This window comes from Dinoponera quadriceps, unplaced genomic scaffold (genome assembly GCF_001313825.1).
Source record: "Dinoponera quadriceps isolate SergipeBrazil2010 unplaced genomic scaffold, ASM131382v1 scaffold96, whole genome shotgun sequence".
Lineage (NCBI taxonomy): Eukaryota > Metazoa > Arthropoda > Insecta > Hymenoptera > Formicidae > Dinoponera > Dinoponera quadriceps.
In genome coordinates, this window is record NW_014554269.1 from 271,786 (window position 1) to 293,106 (window position 21,321).

The window sequence follows — 21,321 nt, forward strand, 5'->3', positions numbered from 1 at the left end:
AAAACAATGGGTTTCTCCCGGTGAATCTGCTCCAAAGAAGGCGAAGACGGTCCCATCGGCCGGAAAGGTCATGGCGACGATTTTTTGGGATGCGAACGGCGTCATCCTCATGGATTTATTAGAAAAAGAAAGAACGATCACTGAACAATACTACAGTGAGTTATTGGACCGCTTCGACGAAAAATTGAAGGAGACACGGCCGCATTTGGCGAAAAAGAAAGTGCTGTTTCACCACGATAACGCACCAGCACATTCATCCGGAGTTGTCGCCGCCAAACTGCATGAATTGCGTTATGAATTGCTGCCGCACCCCCCGTATTCACCCGATCTGGCTCCCTGCGACTTTTTCTTGTTCCCTAACATGAAGAAATGGCTCGCGGGAAAAAAATTTAGCTCAAACGAGGAAGTTATCGCCGAGACAGAGGCGTATTTTGGAGAGTTCGACAAATCCTATTTTTTGGAGGGGTTAAAAAAATGGCAGGAACGTTGGGAGAAGTGTATCTTTCTATAAGGGGACTATGTTGAAAAATAAAAAAAAATTTTTTTTTAAAATGATGTCTTCATTTCTAACACGGGTACTTATTGAACCGCCCTCGTATTGTCTATATTATTGTGTTAACTGAATAGCTATTATGTAGCAATATTATTCCTATTAGATATGAGGTGCGTTGCAAAATTTTTTCGAAAAAAAAGCTCAGAACAGCGTACAAAGAAAATCTTAACGTAACATGATTCGTTACGGATTTTTTGTGTGGAGACCCTTAGACTCTTAGAGCCGAAATACTTTGCTGAAACATGTAGTATAATACTACAACATTATTATATTACTTATGTTACGATTACATTTATAATGTATACTACGAAATAAGATAGCAAGTATAAAGTACTTGGATCGTAGGATAACAGTGATACACTGATGAAAATATTATGCTGAAAATTTTACTGAAATTCCCTCTCAATTGACCCCATTTCATTTTCATTCCATCAATGTACGTAGCTTTCAATTAAATTCAGTAAATTTCAACATACTTTAACTTTATATTCGAGTTTTGATATATTATGAACTTAATGAATATTATGAACTTAATGAATAGTGAGATGAAAGTTACTAAAAAAAATTACTGAAATATATAATAATAAATATTTAAAAATAAATCATAATTTTCATCATGAAATTCAATATAATGCTGTGAAAAATAATGAAAATTAAAATATAATTCTCTATAAAATAATATATAAAACCATTTTTGAAATATTAGATATAAAATTTACTGAATTAAACTGAAAACTGCATATATTAAGAGTCACGATGCAAATGGGTTAATGAGTCAATTGAGAGAGTATTTCAACAAAATATCCCCATCTGGATATTCAAGTTATGTGGACGTCTTATTTATCATGACCTTGAGACTTCCATTTCCACTAATGTGTTCGAATATTTTCTTCAGATAATTTTCCGATAATTTTGTTATCGTCTCGTCGACGATGATACTGTGAAGATTGCTCATCGATACGGAGCCGGTTTCAATATACAGACTTGACTGACAGAGATGATTTACGAAAAAAAAAAAAGACGTAAAAACATACTATATCATATAAAATCTTCGGTCGCAAAATCAACGCGGGAGAATCGTGCGTATATCGTTTTTTATTTATATATTTACCGCACGTATGTCCTCGCGTGCGCGGTCCGCTTTTGGCGTCTTTGGAAAATACTTTGATGGAAAAAATGAGTATTTTTATTACTCCCTCGTGTTCACGCGGCCGCGATAAAAATAACGTCCTTGGTACAGATATCACGCTCCGCCAAGTTTCCTTCATCTTATCTGTCTAAATACGACACAATAGTACGAGATGTACTTGAAAGATAGATGGAGCGTTTTCATCGCGTACTTTTTCCGATATCTCTTTACGTTTTCTTCATAAAATTTACGAAAATTTTTGAAAGTGAAAGTAACACGTAACACGGTTGTATGTAAAATTTCGGAATGCGGAATGCTGAGAATACAATAGGATCAAGTTCGGCCTCGAGTGGATGGTATTTACGTTTTAAACGAGATACGCGCGGAGAACAATAACTTTACGACGTAAAGTGAAGTTTAAAGGGTCGTACCTTCGATATTTCAGCTGTGCGAAGGCACAACGCGGGTTCACGAAATAAAATTACTTGAATCGGGAGATTTGATCTGTCTGTATTTCTCTTTTCCATTTACGTATTTACAGCCTTTTCTCTCTCTTTCTTTCTTTATCATTATGTCAGTCGATCGGCGAAATGTACAGTTAAAACAGTCGTAAGTAAACAGCACCGGGAAACCTACTGCGTAATTATGAGATGTAGTATAACGCAATATGATTCACAATTAACGCACGAGACACTTCAGAATCTCACACTCAAGGATACTTGGATCAATTTTATCGCCTGTAAACTGGAAAATAGTTTAGAAGATTCAGCGACAGTTTTATTAATATAAACAACGTTTATATTAATTCGTCAAGAGTAAATTTTCTTGAAGAAAACGAGAGTGATTGGGACGAATAAAAATGGTATCGCGCGCGCGCGCGCGTGTGTGTGTATGTGTATTCAAGTGCAAGATATTCATAATTAAAGTGACATGACCACAATTAATGTCTCGTGCGCCAGTTACGAAACATACTATACACGTAATTTGTGTAAATTGAAATTTTTAACTCGGCTTGAGATACGTACGTTGATCTTCAGGAGCTTCAGTTGAATTTTGAAATTAATTTAAACTCTCATTCGTTATTTTACGCGGCACAAAGTTTAGTTATACGGTTGTTACGCAATTCAGCGATTTTTATCGTCTTTTTCCTAGAATTTCAGAATTCTTTACTTGCACCGTTAGCAGTAAAAATGTAAAAACAACGCATGCTGACATTTTTTCTTTAGAAAATTCAAAGAGAAAGATCTTGGAAAATTCTATCATAAATTAAAACAATTTATGACAGAGTATTTACAGAGGTATTTACAGAGTATTAGGATGTACGATACGACTGTGTGTTGTCATTGTCATCTGATTATTTACAACCCTGTAATGGTTCAATTATAAAAGAATAATCTCGCACCATATGTGAGAATTCATCAAGCATATGGATACTTTTTCTCAGTTGTTCGTTCAACGTTGTGTCAAACCGAGTAACATCGTGTAGAGATCAATCACTAGCGGTAGTGAATCATCTCTCAGTTGCACGGCGATCACAACAGGTAGTAAATGTTTATAAAAATCTAGCACTACTGTTACATCAGTTCTTTGTACGTTTCACATAATCGATCAGTTTCACATTTAATCTGCTGCTTCATACGCTGTTAATATTTGCTAACCTTGCTGTCCCGCTCGGGTATTCGTCGATGTTCGTGTTCAGAACACGATAATCTCATGGTTCTTGCCCGAAGAAAAATAACGTTATGTTATTTAATCAATTTTCTATCCGCGAATAAGTATTTATATGAAGAGAAGAAGATAATTGATTAAAATCATGGTAACGTGCGTATAGTACTTGGCATAATACCTTTAACATTTACTAAGTCTAGTGAGCACAAAATCGTTCTTTTACACCGAAAACTGTCGCTGTCAAAACCATCTCGAGGTTCGTATGCTACGTTCAGTAGAGAAAGCAGCTTTGCTACTGTTGTAAAATTCGTGAATCTGATTGATGTATGTTCTTAGATTCAGCCAAGATTAAGAATCATACACCAATCAAACTCGAATTTTACAACAGTTTCAAAGCTACTTTCTCTGCTGAACGTAGCCAATGTCGCCGCTTCTTCGGAATACTCAACAGTCGTGATGCCCGAATATGTAAATTCATCGCGTGTGATCGAAAAATTTCACAGTCACTAGATCTAGTAAATGTTAAAACTATTACGTCGGGTATTGTATATGCCCGTTTGAATTCAAACGCACCAAGTGTGTACAGAAAGCGAATGGAACGGCAAGGTAGAAGCTATTATTCCGTTTGAAATGCATTGCACGAGTTAAGTTAAATTCAATTGGACTAGCTGTTTGTGCGATTGACATTGTTACAAAACGAGATAAAAACAGTAGCTGTCTACGAAGTAAGATTGCTGCAAGCTGCTTATCACTCTTCGAAGTGTTGCATTAGATGCTAGGCGTTAGTGTGTGTGTTCGTAATTTCCTGTCGCCAGTGAAAACGATATTTCACAAAGTACACGTTCGCTAATTTGTTCGTGTAGATCGCGCTTTTCACGAAGTCTAGTCAATGTTGACGTATTGACCAGTGACAGTGGCAGTCTGGTGATATCTTCTTCTGCCCGAGAAGTCTTCGTTCTCCTCGTTCAACTGAGCCGAGCAGGTCTCGACGCCCGGATGTACCGGTGTCACGACGATCTGCTCGTAATCGTAAACCTTTCTTCTGCAATAAAGAAGCGCAAATCGTTGATATTCCGAGGGAATCGTGACAAAAGAAATGACCCAGTTTTGTGCATTTTCAGTAATAATTATAACGGAAATAATTTTTATCTTGATTCTTTCTTGAGCTTATTAGCTTATATCTCGAGTTAGAATTGTACATAATGTCGCGAAAGTTTACCCCATAAGACGAAGCAATGCGGTCCGCAGCCATTTGAAGAACTGGAATTCCGCCGAGACTCCGGGCTTAACAGCAGGATTAGCGTGACCGACGTAGCTCCAGACGATGAATACGACGACGATATTGACGATAGCGTATCCCCAATGCACGAGAAACATTATAATCAGCTTTACGAGGCACTGAAGTAAAAATATAGATATAGATATAGTCTTTAAACATGAATTATTCTTAATTGGTTTAATTATTTGTCAGTCATTTGCAAGAGATTTTGCAATGTTTTTTTCTTCAGTATGCGCGAATACTTACACCCAGTAACGAGAACCATCTATTGCACAAAGGACTATACCAATTTCCCAGTTTATTGTGTATGTGAACTTTTCGCTCCGCACTGGCGACACTAGCATTGTCCTCGATGCTTGGCGACGAATCCACGTACACATTGTTATCAGAAACACTGTTATTTCTCTGCAAGTAATGATCATATGTTATATATATATATTTTTTTTTTACTTCAGCTTACGCGCTCAGAAAGGACTCAGTTTACAATGTTTACCACATATATTCACCCACACCTTATAACTATTTGACTAACCAAAGTTTAATATCTAAATATGACACAAACACAATATTTCTCTCATTATTTCTATTCTATTCATTACGGCCTTTAATATCTAATTTTTACACAATCCTGTTTTATTCCTTAAATATCTAGGTTTTCTTCCTTCTATATCAATCATCTTATATCTTTTATTATACCTCGTAACTGAAATCTTGCTATCCTTTCATTGTCTCTGTATATCTTTTTCTTTTTTTATTATCTCTTACTCTACGTTCACTCCTTTATTTCTGAGTTGTACTACTTTTATATACCTCATCTATTCTTATTATATCTCTCTCTTTCTATCCCATATGTTTCCATTTCCATCCAACAATTCTTTATAAGACACCTTTCTTTACCTTTTAATATCATTTCCTCACATCTCATGGCTCTTATTTTCCACCTTACCCTTAATTTATCCATCGCTAATTCTCTTTAAATCATATACCTTAACGTACAAATATTTAATCCAAACATCCATCTTATATAATTCATTATGATTTATTTTATTTTTTTCCTCCCACCATATTTTTACCCCATGTGCCATAACATCCTGTACAAAATATTTGAAAAGTATCCACTATCTCCTTATAAAATCATCTTTATATATTTTTTCTTCTAGCCTCCCTACCTTCCTAGAGCGGTCATTCTATTTTTTTCCTATCCATTTCCGTAACATGATCAATATAATTACCTTTCCTATATTAAACATAAATCCTAAATATTTAATATTTTAAACCACCTGTATATGTTTATTTTCACATTTCCATATCTCTTTATTTTCCTTTCCTCTGTGTTGATTACTGTTCTTTGGAATTGTACAGAAATGCATATCTCATGTATTTCTCACCGTGAGGTTCTTGTGCCTTATCCTTTCTGGGAATAAGCTGTCCAAATCGTTGTCCGTGTCGGTAATGGAATTGTTCCTACTGGCAGAGCCATAGTTGCGATCGAACGTCGGCGACTGAGTGCGAAATCTCTGCTCGCGCGTATGACGGATATCGAAGGTTTGCGCGAGGGCAAAATATGCATAATCCAGGCACGCGTACGTCAACAGGAAAGGCATCGTCACAATTGGCGCGAGTGTGTTAATTTGTCCGGTGATGATGAAAGTTAGCGTTACCACAGCGACGACTAGCATAGCATATATAGGTACTTTATTTGGTCCTCTCTGGAAGAACGCATCTTATTACTGTTATCACTGCAAATCAATCCAACTTTACATCATCAGACTAGTTATAAATGTTAAAAAAACATTAAAAGAGACGAAACAACATCGAAAAGAGAATAATCACCCCTCTTTGCAAGCAGCTCATTCCCGGTATAACGTTTTGGCTGGCGATGGATTGGAGAACGCGGGGTGTACCGTACATAGCACCCAGACAGCTGCTGAACGACGATACGTAGAGACCAGCGAGCAACAACACCGAGATTGCTGACACTGTCGATGCTATCATGAAATTTGTGAGCAGAGCGCTCCTGACACACGTGGCCGCCAACGTAAGCGAGAAGCAGAGATATAAAAATGTTCTGCAAAAATTATTGCGGTACAGAAGATTATACAGATTTCGGATATTCGCGTCAATATTATTAAGTTCTTCTTACCCGGTCCCTAACGCCGCCAAAGTACCATTGGGGATATCACTGGATGGATGCTTCAAATCCCCGCTCATGTTGATTCCAGCTAAGACACCAGTGACTGTCGGAAAAAATACACCGAACACGGTAAACCAGCTGTATCCGTCTTGATAATCGGTAAATGTGTTGTTCTTCAGGTTCCCAGACAACCATCCTTCAAAACCAGCGGCTGCAACACGAATGATATTATAACTTCATTGATTTTAACCGCGTGATATCGTAATTTGTCACATCCGATGTATAAGAAGAGTCATAAAGTCATTTTAGCGGTACATTTACCGCAAAACTCATATAAACTCACCGATGTTGGTGTGGGTAAAACTTCCGACAAAGAAATCGACTCCAGCGAGAAGCAAGAGCAAAAGGAGAATAAACTGTAATTTTATGACCCACTTAACACCAGCCACGTTAATTACAGACAATAATATGACTGCTGCACAGGCGAAACCACGTTGCGCCCAAGTGGACTCCAAACCTACAAGACCGGCCATCGATTCTCCAAAACCTAAAACGTTCAGAGCACAACCCACCGCCTGAAATAAAATCCACAGACCGATTCTTTGAACGTTGGCAAGTCAAGGGAATAAGCTTCATTTGCTCATACCTGCCCAAAACAATAAAGCAGTCCAATGGAGCCGCCGAATCTGGAGCCTAGTACATGTGATAATAGGAAATAAACTCCACCACTTTCGACTCTACATCGTTCGCATATCCCTACAGCTGACAATACTGTCACTAATGCAATACATACTGGAATAAATATATTATCATTATTATTGTAAGTTCACCTAGTTGTGTACATTATAACAGTACATACTTTTATTTAATATTCTGTAATAATTGATATGTTTTTTTTAGCTGAACTGGCTGCATCAGAAATTTTCCAAAAAATTCACATATATATTGAAGTGTACGTAGTTTAGTGAACAGCAACTAACAGTAACATAACATAAATGTTATGATTTCCTATTAAGAATATAAATACATGTTATGGAAGTTACATCGTTGAGTAAGTAATTATAACATCAATGTTATGTTACTGTTAGTTGGTGTTCACTTAGGTAGGAGATTCTCAGTATGCATATATTTCTTGAACTAGTGCAGCTGGTTCAGCTAAATAAAGAACCAGATCATAAATATTACCTGTACATAAAATTATTAATACTGCGTTTAAAACGCCTGCTTGGCCGACTATCCAGCCGGATCTCAAAAATACAATCACTCCGAATATATTGATAAGACAGGACGTGAAGACTCCGTCCCAGGTACCAAACAGTACGGGTTGGGAGATAAAAAAGTTCGATTTCCACCAGGGATCCGAACTCTGAGGAAGATACAGAAACAGGTATGTGACACTTGCCATAGAGAATAGCGTGGATAGGATCAATATTGTTTTATGACAGCTTACATATTCTTGTGCAAACAGTTCATTTGTACCAGCCTGATACATCTCAGGGCCGAATGCATCGTAGCCTTCATCGTCTCTTTTCGCGTTCCTTTGTGCCTCCTCCGGGTCGCGCAAACCGTACCTGGACCAATCCACATCTCTATGCACCTGGATATCGCCGTTTGGAAGTCTATTCTCCTCGTTTGATCCCATATCTTTCTGTACGTGATGCTTTACGATCAAAATTAGTTGCTCCTCATTGAACTCAGTCTCATTCGCGTAAAAATTATTATTGGAACTCTTTTACAGATACGACGTGTAGCACATTTGTGTGAATAACGCGATCAAATACACCAGATTTTTACATAATTTTCTGATTTGTGACACTTTGTCCCGACACTTTCACTCCGCGGTGACGTATAGGTTAGAATGCGGAATACACGATATGACGAATAATCTTTAACATCGCGCAAGTACTCGACAGCGTTTTGAACGTTTCAATGGTTTCTCTGTGTATCAGTGCGATATATCTGCATATTTACGCGAAGATATCAGCCAATGGTGACGTGTGAGAGCGTACATGAAGCCGCCATTTTGATTTTTCTAACGCTAATCTACGGGTCAGATCGTTCCAGACGTAAACGCGATTATCGACATTGTTGCTGAAAACCTTGATATCAGAATTTTCGCAGCTACAACTTGATTAGGCAGCTGGATAAGATTAAATCCCAAATTTTCTCACACAGACTCCGTACAGACCCAAGCAACAATTCTCCTCGGAGCAAAAATGTTCACGTTAAAATATACATTTATTCATATATATCTATATATATATATATATATATAGACCCTCATTAGGATATATATATATATATATATATATATATATCAATGAGATTATAAACGAATTATGCTTTCACAGAAACATACAATCTAGAAACACATTTATTCGCCGCATTCGTCTTTGAATTGTGTGTACGGTACAAAATTTAAAATTATCTTGTAACTTATAGGATCAGTGTTGCACACAAGAAAAGATATTATTTTGCAGTCACCATTGAAAAACCTTCATCATTCTTGCGATCGTACAATCACTCTTACCATTCTCACAACATAAAGTGCATTGTACCAGTTTGTGAACCAGTCTTTGACAATATAATAATGTAATTTGAATAGAGTGTGTAAGGCTCTTAGATGTACAATCTGAAAGTAAAAGTGAGTCAGTGAAAGCTTGAAACGCCGCAGTGTCAAAGACGCTATAGTCTACTGAAGTTACAATAAACGTTTAGATCCCGTTTGATCCGATATCATCCGGTATCTATAAATAAGAATAAGATTATAGAGTCACATATTCGTTCACAGAGAATCCGAAGGCAAAGAAAATGATGAAAAAAATTGTACCGTAAGCTCTACCGGAGAAACAATTCGCAATTGTTTTCACGGCGAACTGTTGCCGGAAAGCCGTAATTTCTTCGCTTCTTCGCTGTATCTCCTCAGTACTTCTCACAATATCCAGCTCTCGATCATGCAGACTGTGAAAGACATTTGCGAATTATTACTTTTTTGCGTTTTGTCGTATGAACACGGAGGATGAGCCCAATGGGATCGAAACGTTTGTTGTGACTTTTGTATATTATAATGTCTCATTAATACTGTAATTGAGATGCAATTCAAAGCAAAATACATCAATATTTCAGGTTCTTACTGGCTCGCTTTGAATCTCCGATTAATAATATATCGCAAATCTACCTCACAAAGATACAATTTCTAATTTATGTACAGCGCCTATTTAATTAAGCTCCTCGTCTCCATTTTTCTCCGTTACTAAATTTAGTCATCTCGCGACCACTGACACCGCAAGTGCCAATTCCCACACGGCCGTTAACGTTCTCCGGTGTTGCAAAGATGCTCTTCTTTATAACACCTTTCTTCGAGGACTGCAAGGAATAGTCAATTGTAAAAATAAGATATTCGAATGTATCAGTGAAATACAGGAAAAAAAACTACACAGATATCTTGTACATACCTTATTAGTAAACGCTAACCATTTATTTTTCTCCAACTCACGTTCTTCCTCCAATTCTTTGAATCGCTGTAGTTTCCTCTGCTTCTTTTTCTTAAGATATTCTCTTTGTTTGTTAGGATCTGAACCCGCGACCGCAGCTGCTTGCATCTTCCTATAAACAAGTAAATTATAAAAACAGTTTATATTCCTAAGATAGCGTGTCGCAAATAAGCCGATAAATAAATCTGTAATATTACTATAATCTTAATGAAAAATACAAGAAAGATGTGAGACAAGAATTAGAGAAAGATAGAGAAAAACCTGTTGATATGCTATAAAAATTCATATAATTTTGTACCTAAATATTACTATTTCTCTATTATTTTCTATAGTATCTATCATTTTCCATAGTAATAAGCAGCCCAATAAATTTTTCAAATAATACATATTGTACAATACTGTACTAGTATTTATAACACTTTTTTTGCCACAATAATTATATCAGTAAAATATATCATAACTGGTACTATAAAACCACAAAGTAAGATACTAACAATATATTATTTCGTATAAATTATCAAATTACCATAAACAATAATTTACCAATTTTTCTCATATAATTATGTAAGTCTATATATAAAGTCTATATGTAACAATAATTTTATTATATATCATATAATTTTATCACATATATTTCTTTATAATTGTACTTTATACGTGTTGTGTAAATTATGTATATTTTAAAATCACTTTGTACAAACAGGATACCATGAAAATCGGATAATTCTTGTTACCTCCTCCTGGCGCCCAATGGTGTGCACAGACAGCGTGACATAAAAAGGATAAACGAACAATAATGGAATTTCAGACCAAACACCATACCAATGGTGAAGTATTGTTGCCGACACGAAAGAGAAACGAGAAAAATAAATGATTAGTTTCCTTTTTATTGTATTTACGTTTTTCGTAAGAATAGACATGTGCAAAAATATGGGAATTAATTTACACAAATGCTACCTTTCAACAAATTCCAATATGATGCAGAAGACTTACTTTGACTTTTGGTCCGCCCAGTCTGACGCTGGCCTCTTTGCAACGGACTTTAGTTGGCTCAGCATAGTGACATCGGTATTCTTATATTCATTAAATGTTATGTTTACAACTCCATCTTCACTAATTGCATCTATGGTTGCCTCATAATATCTACAAAAAATTATGTCTCCAGTATATTGATTTTTCTAATATAAGTAACCAATAAGTAATCAAAGCATGGTTTATTTGTACTTAACCTTGGTTTCCTCTGTAACTCTAACATTCAACATTAAAGCCTTTGACAGTTAAATTTAAAACTGTTTTCTTAAAATAAAATTTGTCAGATATTAGTTGAAAGATACTCACTTGCCATCTTCGCTCCAAGGTGCCATACATTGATCACTGACTTTCCACTTATTGGCCAGAACTGCAAGCAAAATAGGATCTTTAGCGTCCATGCCATTGGCTTGCCTTTTTTCCTGCTGTTGTGACTTAATTAAATCATGTGTCAGCTCTATTACTTCCTCCAGGTCGATTTTCAGCTTAATCAGTTCCTCATTATTTGGGTCTGTCGTGAGAGCTGCTTCCACCTGAAACCCCAATAAATGCGAGCGACTGCCTTTCGCAAGAATATAAACAAGCGAGATTATCGCATCAGATTAGTTGTTGCGAGACTAGAGGTTAATAAAAGTACAACGAGAAGACTCACCTGCTGAAGTTGTAGTTTGTAGTTTTGTAAGTCGTCCATGATATCCCGATTTGATCCAGAGACAAATGATTTAAAGTCACGGAATAATTCGTCCGCTTTTTCCTGTTTTCGTCCCACAAATACTATTAGAAGTATTCCCCTGTAATGTCTCTAACAATTGAGCACAGAGATGAGTAAATATGGGCGATGATAACTATTAAATCGATGTTATCGATGTTCGACTTGTTTTTTTTTTGTTAAAAAATCGATTATCTTCTCGATATTCTCAGACTCGACTAATCATAATTCATATGTCGATAGTTTCCACATATTTCGATATTACTAAGAGAAAATATAGGGAGTATGCAGAGATCGTTGGATTTATCCTTATTTTCACTTAATTTCACTCGATGAATCCGAAAATCATAGTCAAAATAGTCTTAATATCCGGTAAGTGTAAAAAATGTTGGAACACACTATAAACAGAAGAAAGCAACGGTTGATTTTATCATTTTGTCAAGCGAATTTAAATTGCCTACATATTCTCTTTTCAGTACTATATTTTAGGATTGCTTTCCAAAACCCTACTCGGCAGGTAGAGTAGCGTTTAATTGATCAATCAGGACAAAAAGAGTAAAGATTTCTTCATCATAATTGGTTGATTATTGTTACTCTACCTATTGAGTAGTATTTTGGAACACAGTCTAGGATTCTAGATGTGTTCTGAAATGTACTATGAGCACATTCTAAAGTTCTTGTTCAGTATATATGATTCTTCGCAAACGAAAGGTTTTGCAAATGATTTAAAAGTTACATGGATCATTTTTACGAATAAAACTCATATTGGAGGTATATTACATCATTTGTAGCAACGTTTTCCTCTATAGTTTTGCAATGAAATTATTGGCTTGGGGCTTATTTACGGAAAACAATTTTTCCAAAAGAATTTGTCCCAGGTCTAATTACTTTGTACATAAAAGTAACATAATTATAATAGTTCTCAACTGAAGCAGATGCAATTATTTTGATTAAAAAACGCTATTGGGGGCATATTGTGTGTAGTATGAAAGGGGAGACGTTTAGTACTTACTAGACAAGATGGACACATGTATATAAGCACTGGTAAAGTACTGGTCGTTCCGTAGTGGCATTCACTAACATTCTTTTTATATAGTTAGTAATGTTTCGACGGACTGTGTAATGGAAGTTTGCATGCACTGTCAGGTTCGTGGGTTCAGTGGACAACAATTTAACCTAACCTAATCTTAAGTTTCAAACTCAGAAGTGTAACCCATCAGGTAACGGACACTCCGACAAATATCGTGCAAGTGTTGTATTTTCAGTGATTATTGAATGGTGAAAGATCATCGGCAAACATCAGAAAACTACTGTTGTGAGTAGAAATTATAGAGAAGCTATAGGTTCCATGGCATTTCCACTAAATGATCAGGTCTACACAAAGTCCTTTACTCCTAGGGAGTATCAGGTGAGTTATTTTGATATAATCAAGTGTGTGAGAAATAAAGAAAATATAAGTGTTATGAAAGAGATTATATACAGATTGTTATGGTATTACTTTATGAATTATTTGCTGGTGTTAACAATTGTTTACAGGTAGAACTTCTTTATGCGGCCAAAGAAAAGAATATAATTATATGTTTAGGAAAGAATTTTGAGCAAACCTTTATTGTTATAAAATTGATTCAAGAGTTTGCTACTAATAACAGAAGGTAACAATGATAATGTTTCTATTTGTTTTTCAGTAGATTGAATTTTTATAGTTATTCTTATAAGAAGTATTTGAAGAAGTATGAAAGGATTTATTCATTTATTTGTAACTTATTGTATATAGATTAGTAAGTGACAGTGGGAAACGAGCAATATATATATTAAACAATGAAAATAAGTGTGTAACAAAAGCAACTTATATAAAGCAATTAACAGATCTGAAAGTATTAGCATGTGATTCTGTACCTAAGGAATTTGGTGAAAATTTGGAAAGTTCTCACGTAAGACAATATTATTATCTGCCAACTATATCAATAATTACACAATTATAAGAATTCTTAAGTTTATATTGAGTTTATATTTTACTTTATATGTAGGTATTAGTTGGAACTCCAAAAGTCTACGCACAGTTAATATCAGAAGAGAAACTTTTACCATGTCATATAAATCTAGTCATAGTAGACGAGTGCCATAAGTCTAACGAAGACAGCAATTTAAGGTTTATTCTTCAAACTTTTTTATCGTGCAACAATGTTCCTAGAATCATTGGGTTAGCAGTACCCTTGTTTAATTTGACGGAGGAACCTGGAAGATTGGGCCTAGAAATAGAGAAAGTAGAGGCTGCCTTTCAGTGTGGTGTAGAAACTTCAAATGATATCCTTTCAATAATACGGTAAATTTTTTATTAGTGAAATAATTTTCTTATGTATAAATCACAATAACATGAAAATTACCTGCAGTTATAGCCCAAAGCCGAAAGAATATGTGGTGGAATACGCTAAAGGAGGGAAAGGAGATTTGTATAATACGCTTGAGAGTTTGGTGCTACATGCCACTGAATTTTTACACGATCATCGTTATGATCCTACTGAAATTTATAATGAGGAATTTCTTGAGGATATTCAAAAAATTCCTGATCCAAGAGAAAAGCCTTTGGAGATGATGCAAGACTTTATGCACATACTAGAGACTCTTGGACCATGGTGTGCAGATCGTGCTGCCTTGGCGTTGTTATTTTTAACGGAAAAATTGAAAATCAAAACTCCTTACGAGAGGCATTATCTTCTATTAAATATGGTGGCATCTGTTTTCATAAAAATTCGGTAAGGATTGTGGTAATAATCACAATATTAATAACCTATATTTACTGTTTTTCTCTTTTTTATGTTTTCAAAAGTTAAATAATTAAGTGAACTTTGAAAATATATATTCCAGTGCCGTTTGTGATAATACTTTTCAACATTTACCTGAGAAAGAAAGAATATATCAATATAGTACTCCAAAAGTTCATCGATTGTTACAAATCTTAAAAACTTATACTCCTTTTTATACTAAAGAAAATCATACTCCAGAAAAGAAAATGAATGCGGGTAAGAATCTTTGTGCCGTTCTAACGTACACAAGTTGTATATTTCCAGTGTAATTTTAAATGTGTTGCTAATTTCAGATACTAATTCAAAGAATTGTTTCGCAAAGAATGACAAGGACGTTGCCAGCTCGAAAACTCAGGACAGATTGGTACAGCCAAGAAAGTTTGGGGGTAATTGGAAGTCAAACGATGATAATTATAAAAAGACAACCAAGTCACAACGTTACCTGTGCGGTAGCACGGATCCTGACTTACTTTGCGGAGTAATTTTCGTGGATAAAGGGTTCACGGCTAAAATTTTATTTTATTTGTTAAGTGTATGTTTGCATCTGATTATAACGACCAAGTGTATTATATAATTAACTGTTAACTTTAATATTAATCACTTACAGGAAATATATAAGCATGATGAGGACTTGCAATTTTTATCACCTCTTTATACAATCGAAAGGACTCTTGACGACGTTGGTTACTCGAGAGATTTAGAAATGGAACATAGGAAGCAGGAAGAAGTTCTAAAGCGATTCAGGATTCACGAGTGTAATTTATTGATCGCAACTTCAATTTTGGAGGAAGGTTTGTAAGAATATATTTTTATCATGTTCCGTGTATAGGGTGTTTCTTAAAAAGTGGGACTCGCTTCAGGAACAGATTCAGGATCTTCAAACAAGCAAGTTAGCTTGCGAGTTTCTATTCAAACACGACATGATGGTTGTTATATACTTTTTATAAAGGTAAGCATGGGATTGCTAAAAAGCACCCAGGTGACACTCGAATATAATTCGAGAACTGTGCGAAATCAGTCATATATACATTACAGGAGCTATTCTGCTTGGTTTTAGGTTCTGAATTTGTCCTTAAAAAGCTGGTCCCACTTGTTAAGAGATATCATAGTTCGTGTTACATTGCTGTGATTAGCGATGATGTATTTCCATTACGTTTTCCCCAGGCATCGACATTCCGAAGTGTAATTTTGTAATGAGATACGACTTCCCTAAGAACTACCAGTCGTATGTACAATGCAAGAGCAGAGCAAGAGCCATGGATGCCTTGCATATATTATTAGTACCTCAGGAAATATCTAAAGAGTTGATATGGCAATTAGCGCAATATCAATACATAGAAAAGGTACAATTTTGTAGAACTACATACGTAGAATCGTAAAGATGTACTTATTAGTTTCAATTCGGGCTTAACTTTCTATGTGCCACGATATTGCATACATTTCATTCATCCATCAACATTTCATTACATACTGGTCTTATCATAATATCGATTTTTAACATGGTTGCTTATCCGCGCCAACCTCAGTCGAGAAATTGTAATGAGAAAAGCATCAATCTGTTTTGTAGACTTTATTATTAAAGTGTTCTAATAAAGAGCTAACCGAGGAAGAGGAAAATGAGGCGGATATGTACGCCTCGATGATACCGCATTACAAACCGCTCGACGGCGATGATGCTCCCAAAGTCACCTTTAACTCCGCTATCTCGTTGGTGAACAGGTAACATAATATTTCCTTCTGACGATCTTGACAGATAATCAAATGTTCGAGCATACTATTTGGTAACCATTCTCTAAGATAAATATATAAAATGTGTTTACTCACTATGCTGTAAATCACGTAGATACTGCGCGAAGCTACCTAGCGATACATTTACGAGATTAACTCCGGAGTGGTCGATCGACACAGTTAACATCAACGATGTAACGATGTACACTTGTTCTCTGCGACTCCCCATAAACTCACCAGTAAAATATGTTGTTACGGTAAGCGGCTACATGCATGTGACAATGCAAAATGCACTCCCCACCGTATGTCCTCGTAGTTCCAGTTTCTTTGATCGGTTCAACGGAGACAACGTTTATGGACAAAAATCTTTCTCTAGTTATTCATACATTTTACAACATTACAATATATTTTTTCTCTCTTGTCCTAGTCATACCCGATGCCAAACAGAGCGATGGCCAGGCGTATGGCCGCCTTACAATTATGCATCGACCTACATCGGGGAAACGAGATAGATGATAACTTGTTGCCTATTGGAAAGGAGAACTTCAAAGCGAAGCCCGAAGATGCTGAAGTGCCTGCTTTGCCGGACGAGAGCAGGGCTGACTTCTCGGAGGCTAGACCTGGCACGACGAAACGTCGACAATATTATTATAAAAAGGTAAAATTAGTCTCTCTAAAATAGGGAAAGAAAGTCTGGTATTCTTGTTGTTATGTCGCAAGCTGTTATTTAAAATGTGTATCGTTCTGTCCAGACAGCTGAAGCATTGACGGATTGTAGGCCAATAGTCGGCGTACCGTCTTATCTGTATCATATTAACATGGTATTAAGTTGTCCTCTGCCAGAGGAACAAAACACACGTGGCAGACGTATTTATCCCCCCGAAGAATCGGCTATTGGATTCGGTATACTCACATTGAAGGAGATACCGAAGGTGAAAACTTATTAGATTCGCCATTCCTTTCCAGTCACATCGCATTCTACCTTCCAGTCCACTATTTTCTCAGGGTACGCTTGATATAATATATAAATTGCACTTTTTTCTTTTTACAGTTGTGTCCATTTCCTATTTATACTAGATCGGGCGAGGTTCACGTGCAATTGAAGCTTAGTAAGCAGACTGTAATTTTAGACGAAGTTCAGATAGAAAGAGTCGCCACTTTCCTCAACTATACTTTCACGAATGTCTTGAGATTGCAGAAATATTTAATGCTCTTTGACCCGAACGCTTCGGAAAACTCGTATATAATTGTACCGGTTAGAATAGGTGAGTACATCTGTTTCTATCAAATTTGTACCTGATAAATCTTTCTTCTGTGATGCAGAATTTTTTAAATGTCTGCCTAAAACGTGGTACTTTTGATTTTTTTAGTTACGACTGATGAAGGGTCTGATATTAGAGTAGATTGGGATTTTTTGGAATGTATTTACCAGAATCGAAGCGCGGTACCGACCAAGGTGCCGGAGGAGGCTAGAAAAAATTTTAAGTTCGATCCATCGAAATATTACGATGCTGTGATCATGCCGTGGTACAGAAGCCAAGACCAACCACAGGTAGATAGATACATCGAAATGCGCAGAGTCTTGCAACGCGGATCTCTCGTGTATTTCTTCACGACCTTATACGAGTGCTTTTCTTTTTTTTGCAGTATTTTTATGTGGCGGAAATATGCACAAACTTGAATCCAAAGTCTTCTTTCCCCGGAGACGATTATAGCACTTTCGAGGAATATTACTTGAAGAAATATGATATACAGATACAAAACCTTGAGCAATCGTTATTAGATGTAGATCATACATCTGCTAGGTTAAACTTTTTAACTCCTAGGTAAGATCTACAACATAACATACAACATAAACAGCTAATTATTAAAGCGTCAATTTTTCAAAATTTCTTCTCGATCCATTTTTAACGAATTACTTATTTCAGGTATGTTAATCGTAAAGGTGTCGCGTTGCCTACGAGTAGTGAAGAGACGAAGCGCGCGAAAAGGGAGAATTTAGAGCAGAAACAGATTCTCGTTGCTGAATTATGCGCTATTCATCCTTTCCCAGCTTCCTTGTGGAGACAAGCGGTCTGCTTACCCTGCATATTATATAGAATTAACGCTTTGCTGCTTGCCAATCAAATACGATGTCAAGTCGCAGAAATGATAAACTTAGGACAGCAGAATCTGAGTTCAGGTGGGCACGTTTAATGAAAAGATCTTAGGTTGTCCGATAAGTTTTCTTACGGATTTTTACGAAAAATTCAGAGCTAATACTTTCACAACTTGGCATAACTTTATTTTTCATTCTTTTTTTTATGTTTCCTGTCATCGAAAAAACAGTCAATACATTATTCAATAATGTTATGCCTTGTCAATAATACTATTTTATTGATATTTTAATGACAATAAAATTAGGGTAATTTCGATAAATGTGGCATACACTTATAATTGAAGGGAAAACGTATACATGTCTTATAGATTTCGAATGGTCAGCGTTAGATTTTGGATGGAGTTTGGCGGAGGTATTGAAGAAGTCCAAGGAAGCGGAGAAAGCGAAGCAGGCGAAAAACGAGAGCGCACTGAGCAACTGCAATGCGATCTCCGATAAGTGCCAAAACACGTCCGACCGCGCGTCGAGCAACGAGACCGAGAAGGAATCGGAACTGGAGTCGCTCGACGATACGAAAGCTGACCAAGCGGAGGAAGAGAGCGCCGACGAGAAGAACGACGAGCTGGAGATCGGCACATGGTCCAACGACATGGCGATGAACTCCATGGATTTCGACACGGACATGAAGTCGTTCCCGTTGAACCTGACGGTCCTGCCGCAAAACTTCAGCTGGAACGATATTCGATACGGCTCGCCGGCGTGCGAGTCCGACTTCGACGGATACGAGTCGGACGATACGTACAGCGACGGCTTCGTGGACATGACCGACGAGAGCGAGGACGACAGCAGGGGACTGAAGATCTCCTACATGGGCGAGAATGTCGCTGTGGCCGTGGAGGACGAGAAGCAGATATGCAAGCAGGAGATCAACAAGAAGATCTTGGATCTCCTGGAGACCGAGAAGAATTCCGACAATAATCTCTGGCTGTACGCGCAGAAGGACGAGGAGCTGTCGCTGGCGAAGCACAAGCGGGCGCACCACGAATTCGCGAAGCGGAAGGAGCGCGAGATAACGAGCGACGGTACCTTCATATCTTGTGATTCTGAAATTGTGATCAAGAGGAAGAACTCGCTGAATTGCCCGGCCGTCAACGGACGGCCGAATTATAAGCATAAGAATTATATCGGCAGCGTTGTGGAGAGATTCATCAACGAAGTGTTAAACAAGAGTCCCGCCGAGCCCGCTGAAATAGCGAGGACGGAGACCCACAAGCTGAACGAGACGAATTACTTGGATAGCGGTCTCTTTAGTTTCGATTACCAGCCGGAATTGAACGGCCACCCCGGGCCGAGTCCTAGTTTAATTCTGCAAGCTTTAACGATGTCTAACGCGAACGACGGCATTAATTTGGAGCGCCTGGAGACGATCGGCGACTCGTTTCTCAAGTACGCTATAACCACGTACTTGTATTGCACATATGACAATATCCACGAGGGGAAGCTTAGCCATTTAAGGTCCAAACAGGTACGTCGATGGATTTCCTTCTTCGAGATCGACGGCTATCTTTCCATTGTACACACAGTCGGCGAATTAGAGGTTGCGATCTTTTTTCTCGATGATGCGTTTCGCAACGCATCTCGTATCCGAAATAGAAAAATGTGTCTCCTGAAAATTACCGGAAAGCAAATTCTCCTATTGAATACGGAATGCGTTGCGAAACTCATCGAGAAAAGTGTCGCAACATTTTAATCTAGCGATTATATGTATACAAGGTGTCTATTGCTAAGTGTCTCATCCGTCATATTTGTAGTTTAATTTTCAATGATAACTCAAAATTTTGCGTGACTGTTTGCAAAATGGTAGAATACTTTTTTGTTCAAATCGATTTAAACTACAGATATGACGGACGAGACACTTAGCAGCAGACAATTTGTACACATATAATCGTTAGATCAAATATGGTATGCATACGACGATCTTCGAAAGGCGAATTTTGGTTTCAGGTTAGCAATTTAAATCTGTACAGACTCGGGAGGCAGAAGATGCTCGGCGAGAGTATGATAGCAACGAAATTTGAGCCGCATGACAACTGGCTGCCTCCCTGTTACTACGTTCCCAAAGAGCTTGAGCAGGCGCTCATCGAGTCGGGCGTCCCGTTCGCCCTGTGGAATCAAGCCGACATTCCCACTTTGCAAGCTGTGAATCCCACCGAGATCAATCAGCTCGTCAAAGAGACTGAGGAGAAACTTGTGATCATGAAAAGCGAATTAGATAAGAACGACAGTAGGCTGCCGAGCAATTTAGACAATATGCGATGCTTCATACCGTACAATCTGATTACGCAGCACAGTATCCCGGATAAGAGTATCGCGGACTGCGTGGAGGCTCTGATAGGAGCGTATTTGATCGCATGTGGACCACGTGGAGCGCTTCTCTTCATGGCCTGGCTAGGAATTCACGTTCTACCTACCGAGGAGACTCACATAGTGAGCGAGAGCGAGCCGGAGGAGAGGATTCCCGGTAGCACGCCGTACGTGAAGGAAATCAACGAATGCGACCAAACCACGTGGACGCAAGTGAGTGGCTGATATAATGTATTTTATCATGATTTGACTGAATTTAAAGTAAATTTTAGATTCTACGTATCATAATTGATTTTATAAAAAAATAATTCCCCCCCCCCCCCCCCCCCCCC

At 37.3% G+C, this 21,321-nt stretch overlaps 3 protein-coding genes across 4 annotated transcripts in view; 1 reads left to right on the forward strand and 2 right to left on the reverse strand.

The window, feature by feature from the left end:
- Positions 1 to 1,935: 1,935 nt before the first annotated feature.
- LOC106752388 (solute carrier family 12 member 8) lies at positions 1,936 to 9,038 on the reverse strand. The gene is made up of 10 exons (XM_014634066.1): positions 8,214 to 9,038; positions 7,949 to 8,129; positions 7,410 to 7,555; positions 7,107 to 7,338; positions 6,773 to 6,974; positions 6,463 to 6,697; positions 6,018 to 6,338; positions 4,876 to 5,034; positions 4,570 to 4,748; positions 1,936 to 4,392 (listed from the first exon to the last, which is right to left on the reverse strand). Exons 1-10 carry the CDS (start codon positions 8,403 to 8,405, stop codon positions 4,233 to 4,235), a joined length of 2,007 nt encoding a protein of 668 aa, XP_014489552.1. The 5' UTR covers positions 8,406 to 9,038; the 3' UTR covers positions 1,936 to 4,232.
- Positions 9,039 to 9,119: 81 nt separating this feature from the next.
- On the reverse strand, positions 9,120 to 12,138 carry LOC106752395 (survival of motor neuron-related-splicing factor 30). Of its 2 annotated transcripts, XM_014634075.1 has the most exons (6): positions 11,939 to 12,138; positions 11,596 to 11,819; positions 11,251 to 11,400; positions 10,992 to 10,997; positions 10,219 to 10,369; positions 9,120 to 10,129 (listed from the first exon to the last, which is right to left on the reverse strand). In XM_014634075.1, exons 1-6 carry the CDS (start codon positions 11,975 to 11,977, stop codon positions 9,986 to 9,988), a joined length of 714 nt encoding a protein of 237 aa, XP_014489561.1. In that variant the 5' UTR covers positions 11,978 to 12,138; the 3' UTR covers positions 9,120 to 9,985. The 2 variants fall into 2 exon arrangements, with proteins under 2 accessions (XP_014489561.1, XP_014467163.1); XM_014611677.1 differs by lacking the exon at positions 10,992 to 10,997.
- Positions 12,139 to 13,118: 980 nt separating this feature from the next.
- LOC106740627 (endoribonuclease Dcr-1) overlaps positions 13,119 to 21,321 on the forward strand; it is a 10,797-nt gene continuing 2,594 nt past the window's right edge. The window contains exons 1-20 of the mRNA XM_014611859.1: positions 13,119 to 13,141; positions 13,261 to 13,403; positions 13,532 to 13,647; positions 13,770 to 13,926; positions 14,023 to 14,318; positions 14,386 to 14,748; positions 14,861 to 15,015; positions 15,093 to 15,331; positions 15,407 to 15,590; positions 15,964 to 16,142; positions 16,367 to 16,518; positions 16,643 to 16,784; positions 16,955 to 17,185; positions 17,280 to 17,459; positions 17,579 to 17,792; positions 17,898 to 18,079; positions 18,175 to 18,353; positions 18,456 to 18,709; positions 18,994 to 20,150; positions 20,630 to 21,202. Coding sequence (XP_014467345.1) covers positions 13,344 to 13,403; positions 13,532 to 13,647; positions 13,770 to 13,926; positions 14,023 to 14,318; positions 14,386 to 14,748; positions 14,861 to 15,015; positions 15,093 to 15,331; positions 15,407 to 15,590; positions 15,964 to 16,142; positions 16,367 to 16,518; positions 16,643 to 16,784; positions 16,955 to 17,185; positions 17,280 to 17,459; positions 17,579 to 17,792; positions 17,898 to 18,079; positions 18,175 to 18,353; positions 18,456 to 18,709; positions 18,994 to 20,150; positions 20,630 to 21,202 — 5,013 coding nt within the window. The 5' untranslated portion in view covers positions 13,119 to 13,141; positions 13,261 to 13,343. The remainder of the gene's footprint in view (positions 13,142 to 13,260; positions 13,404 to 13,531; positions 13,648 to 13,769; positions 13,927 to 14,022; positions 14,319 to 14,385; positions 14,749 to 14,860; positions 15,016 to 15,092; positions 15,332 to 15,406; positions 15,591 to 15,963; positions 16,143 to 16,366; positions 16,519 to 16,642; positions 16,785 to 16,954; positions 17,186 to 17,279; positions 17,460 to 17,578; positions 17,793 to 17,897; positions 18,080 to 18,174; positions 18,354 to 18,455; positions 18,710 to 18,993; positions 20,151 to 20,629; positions 21,203 to 21,321) is intronic.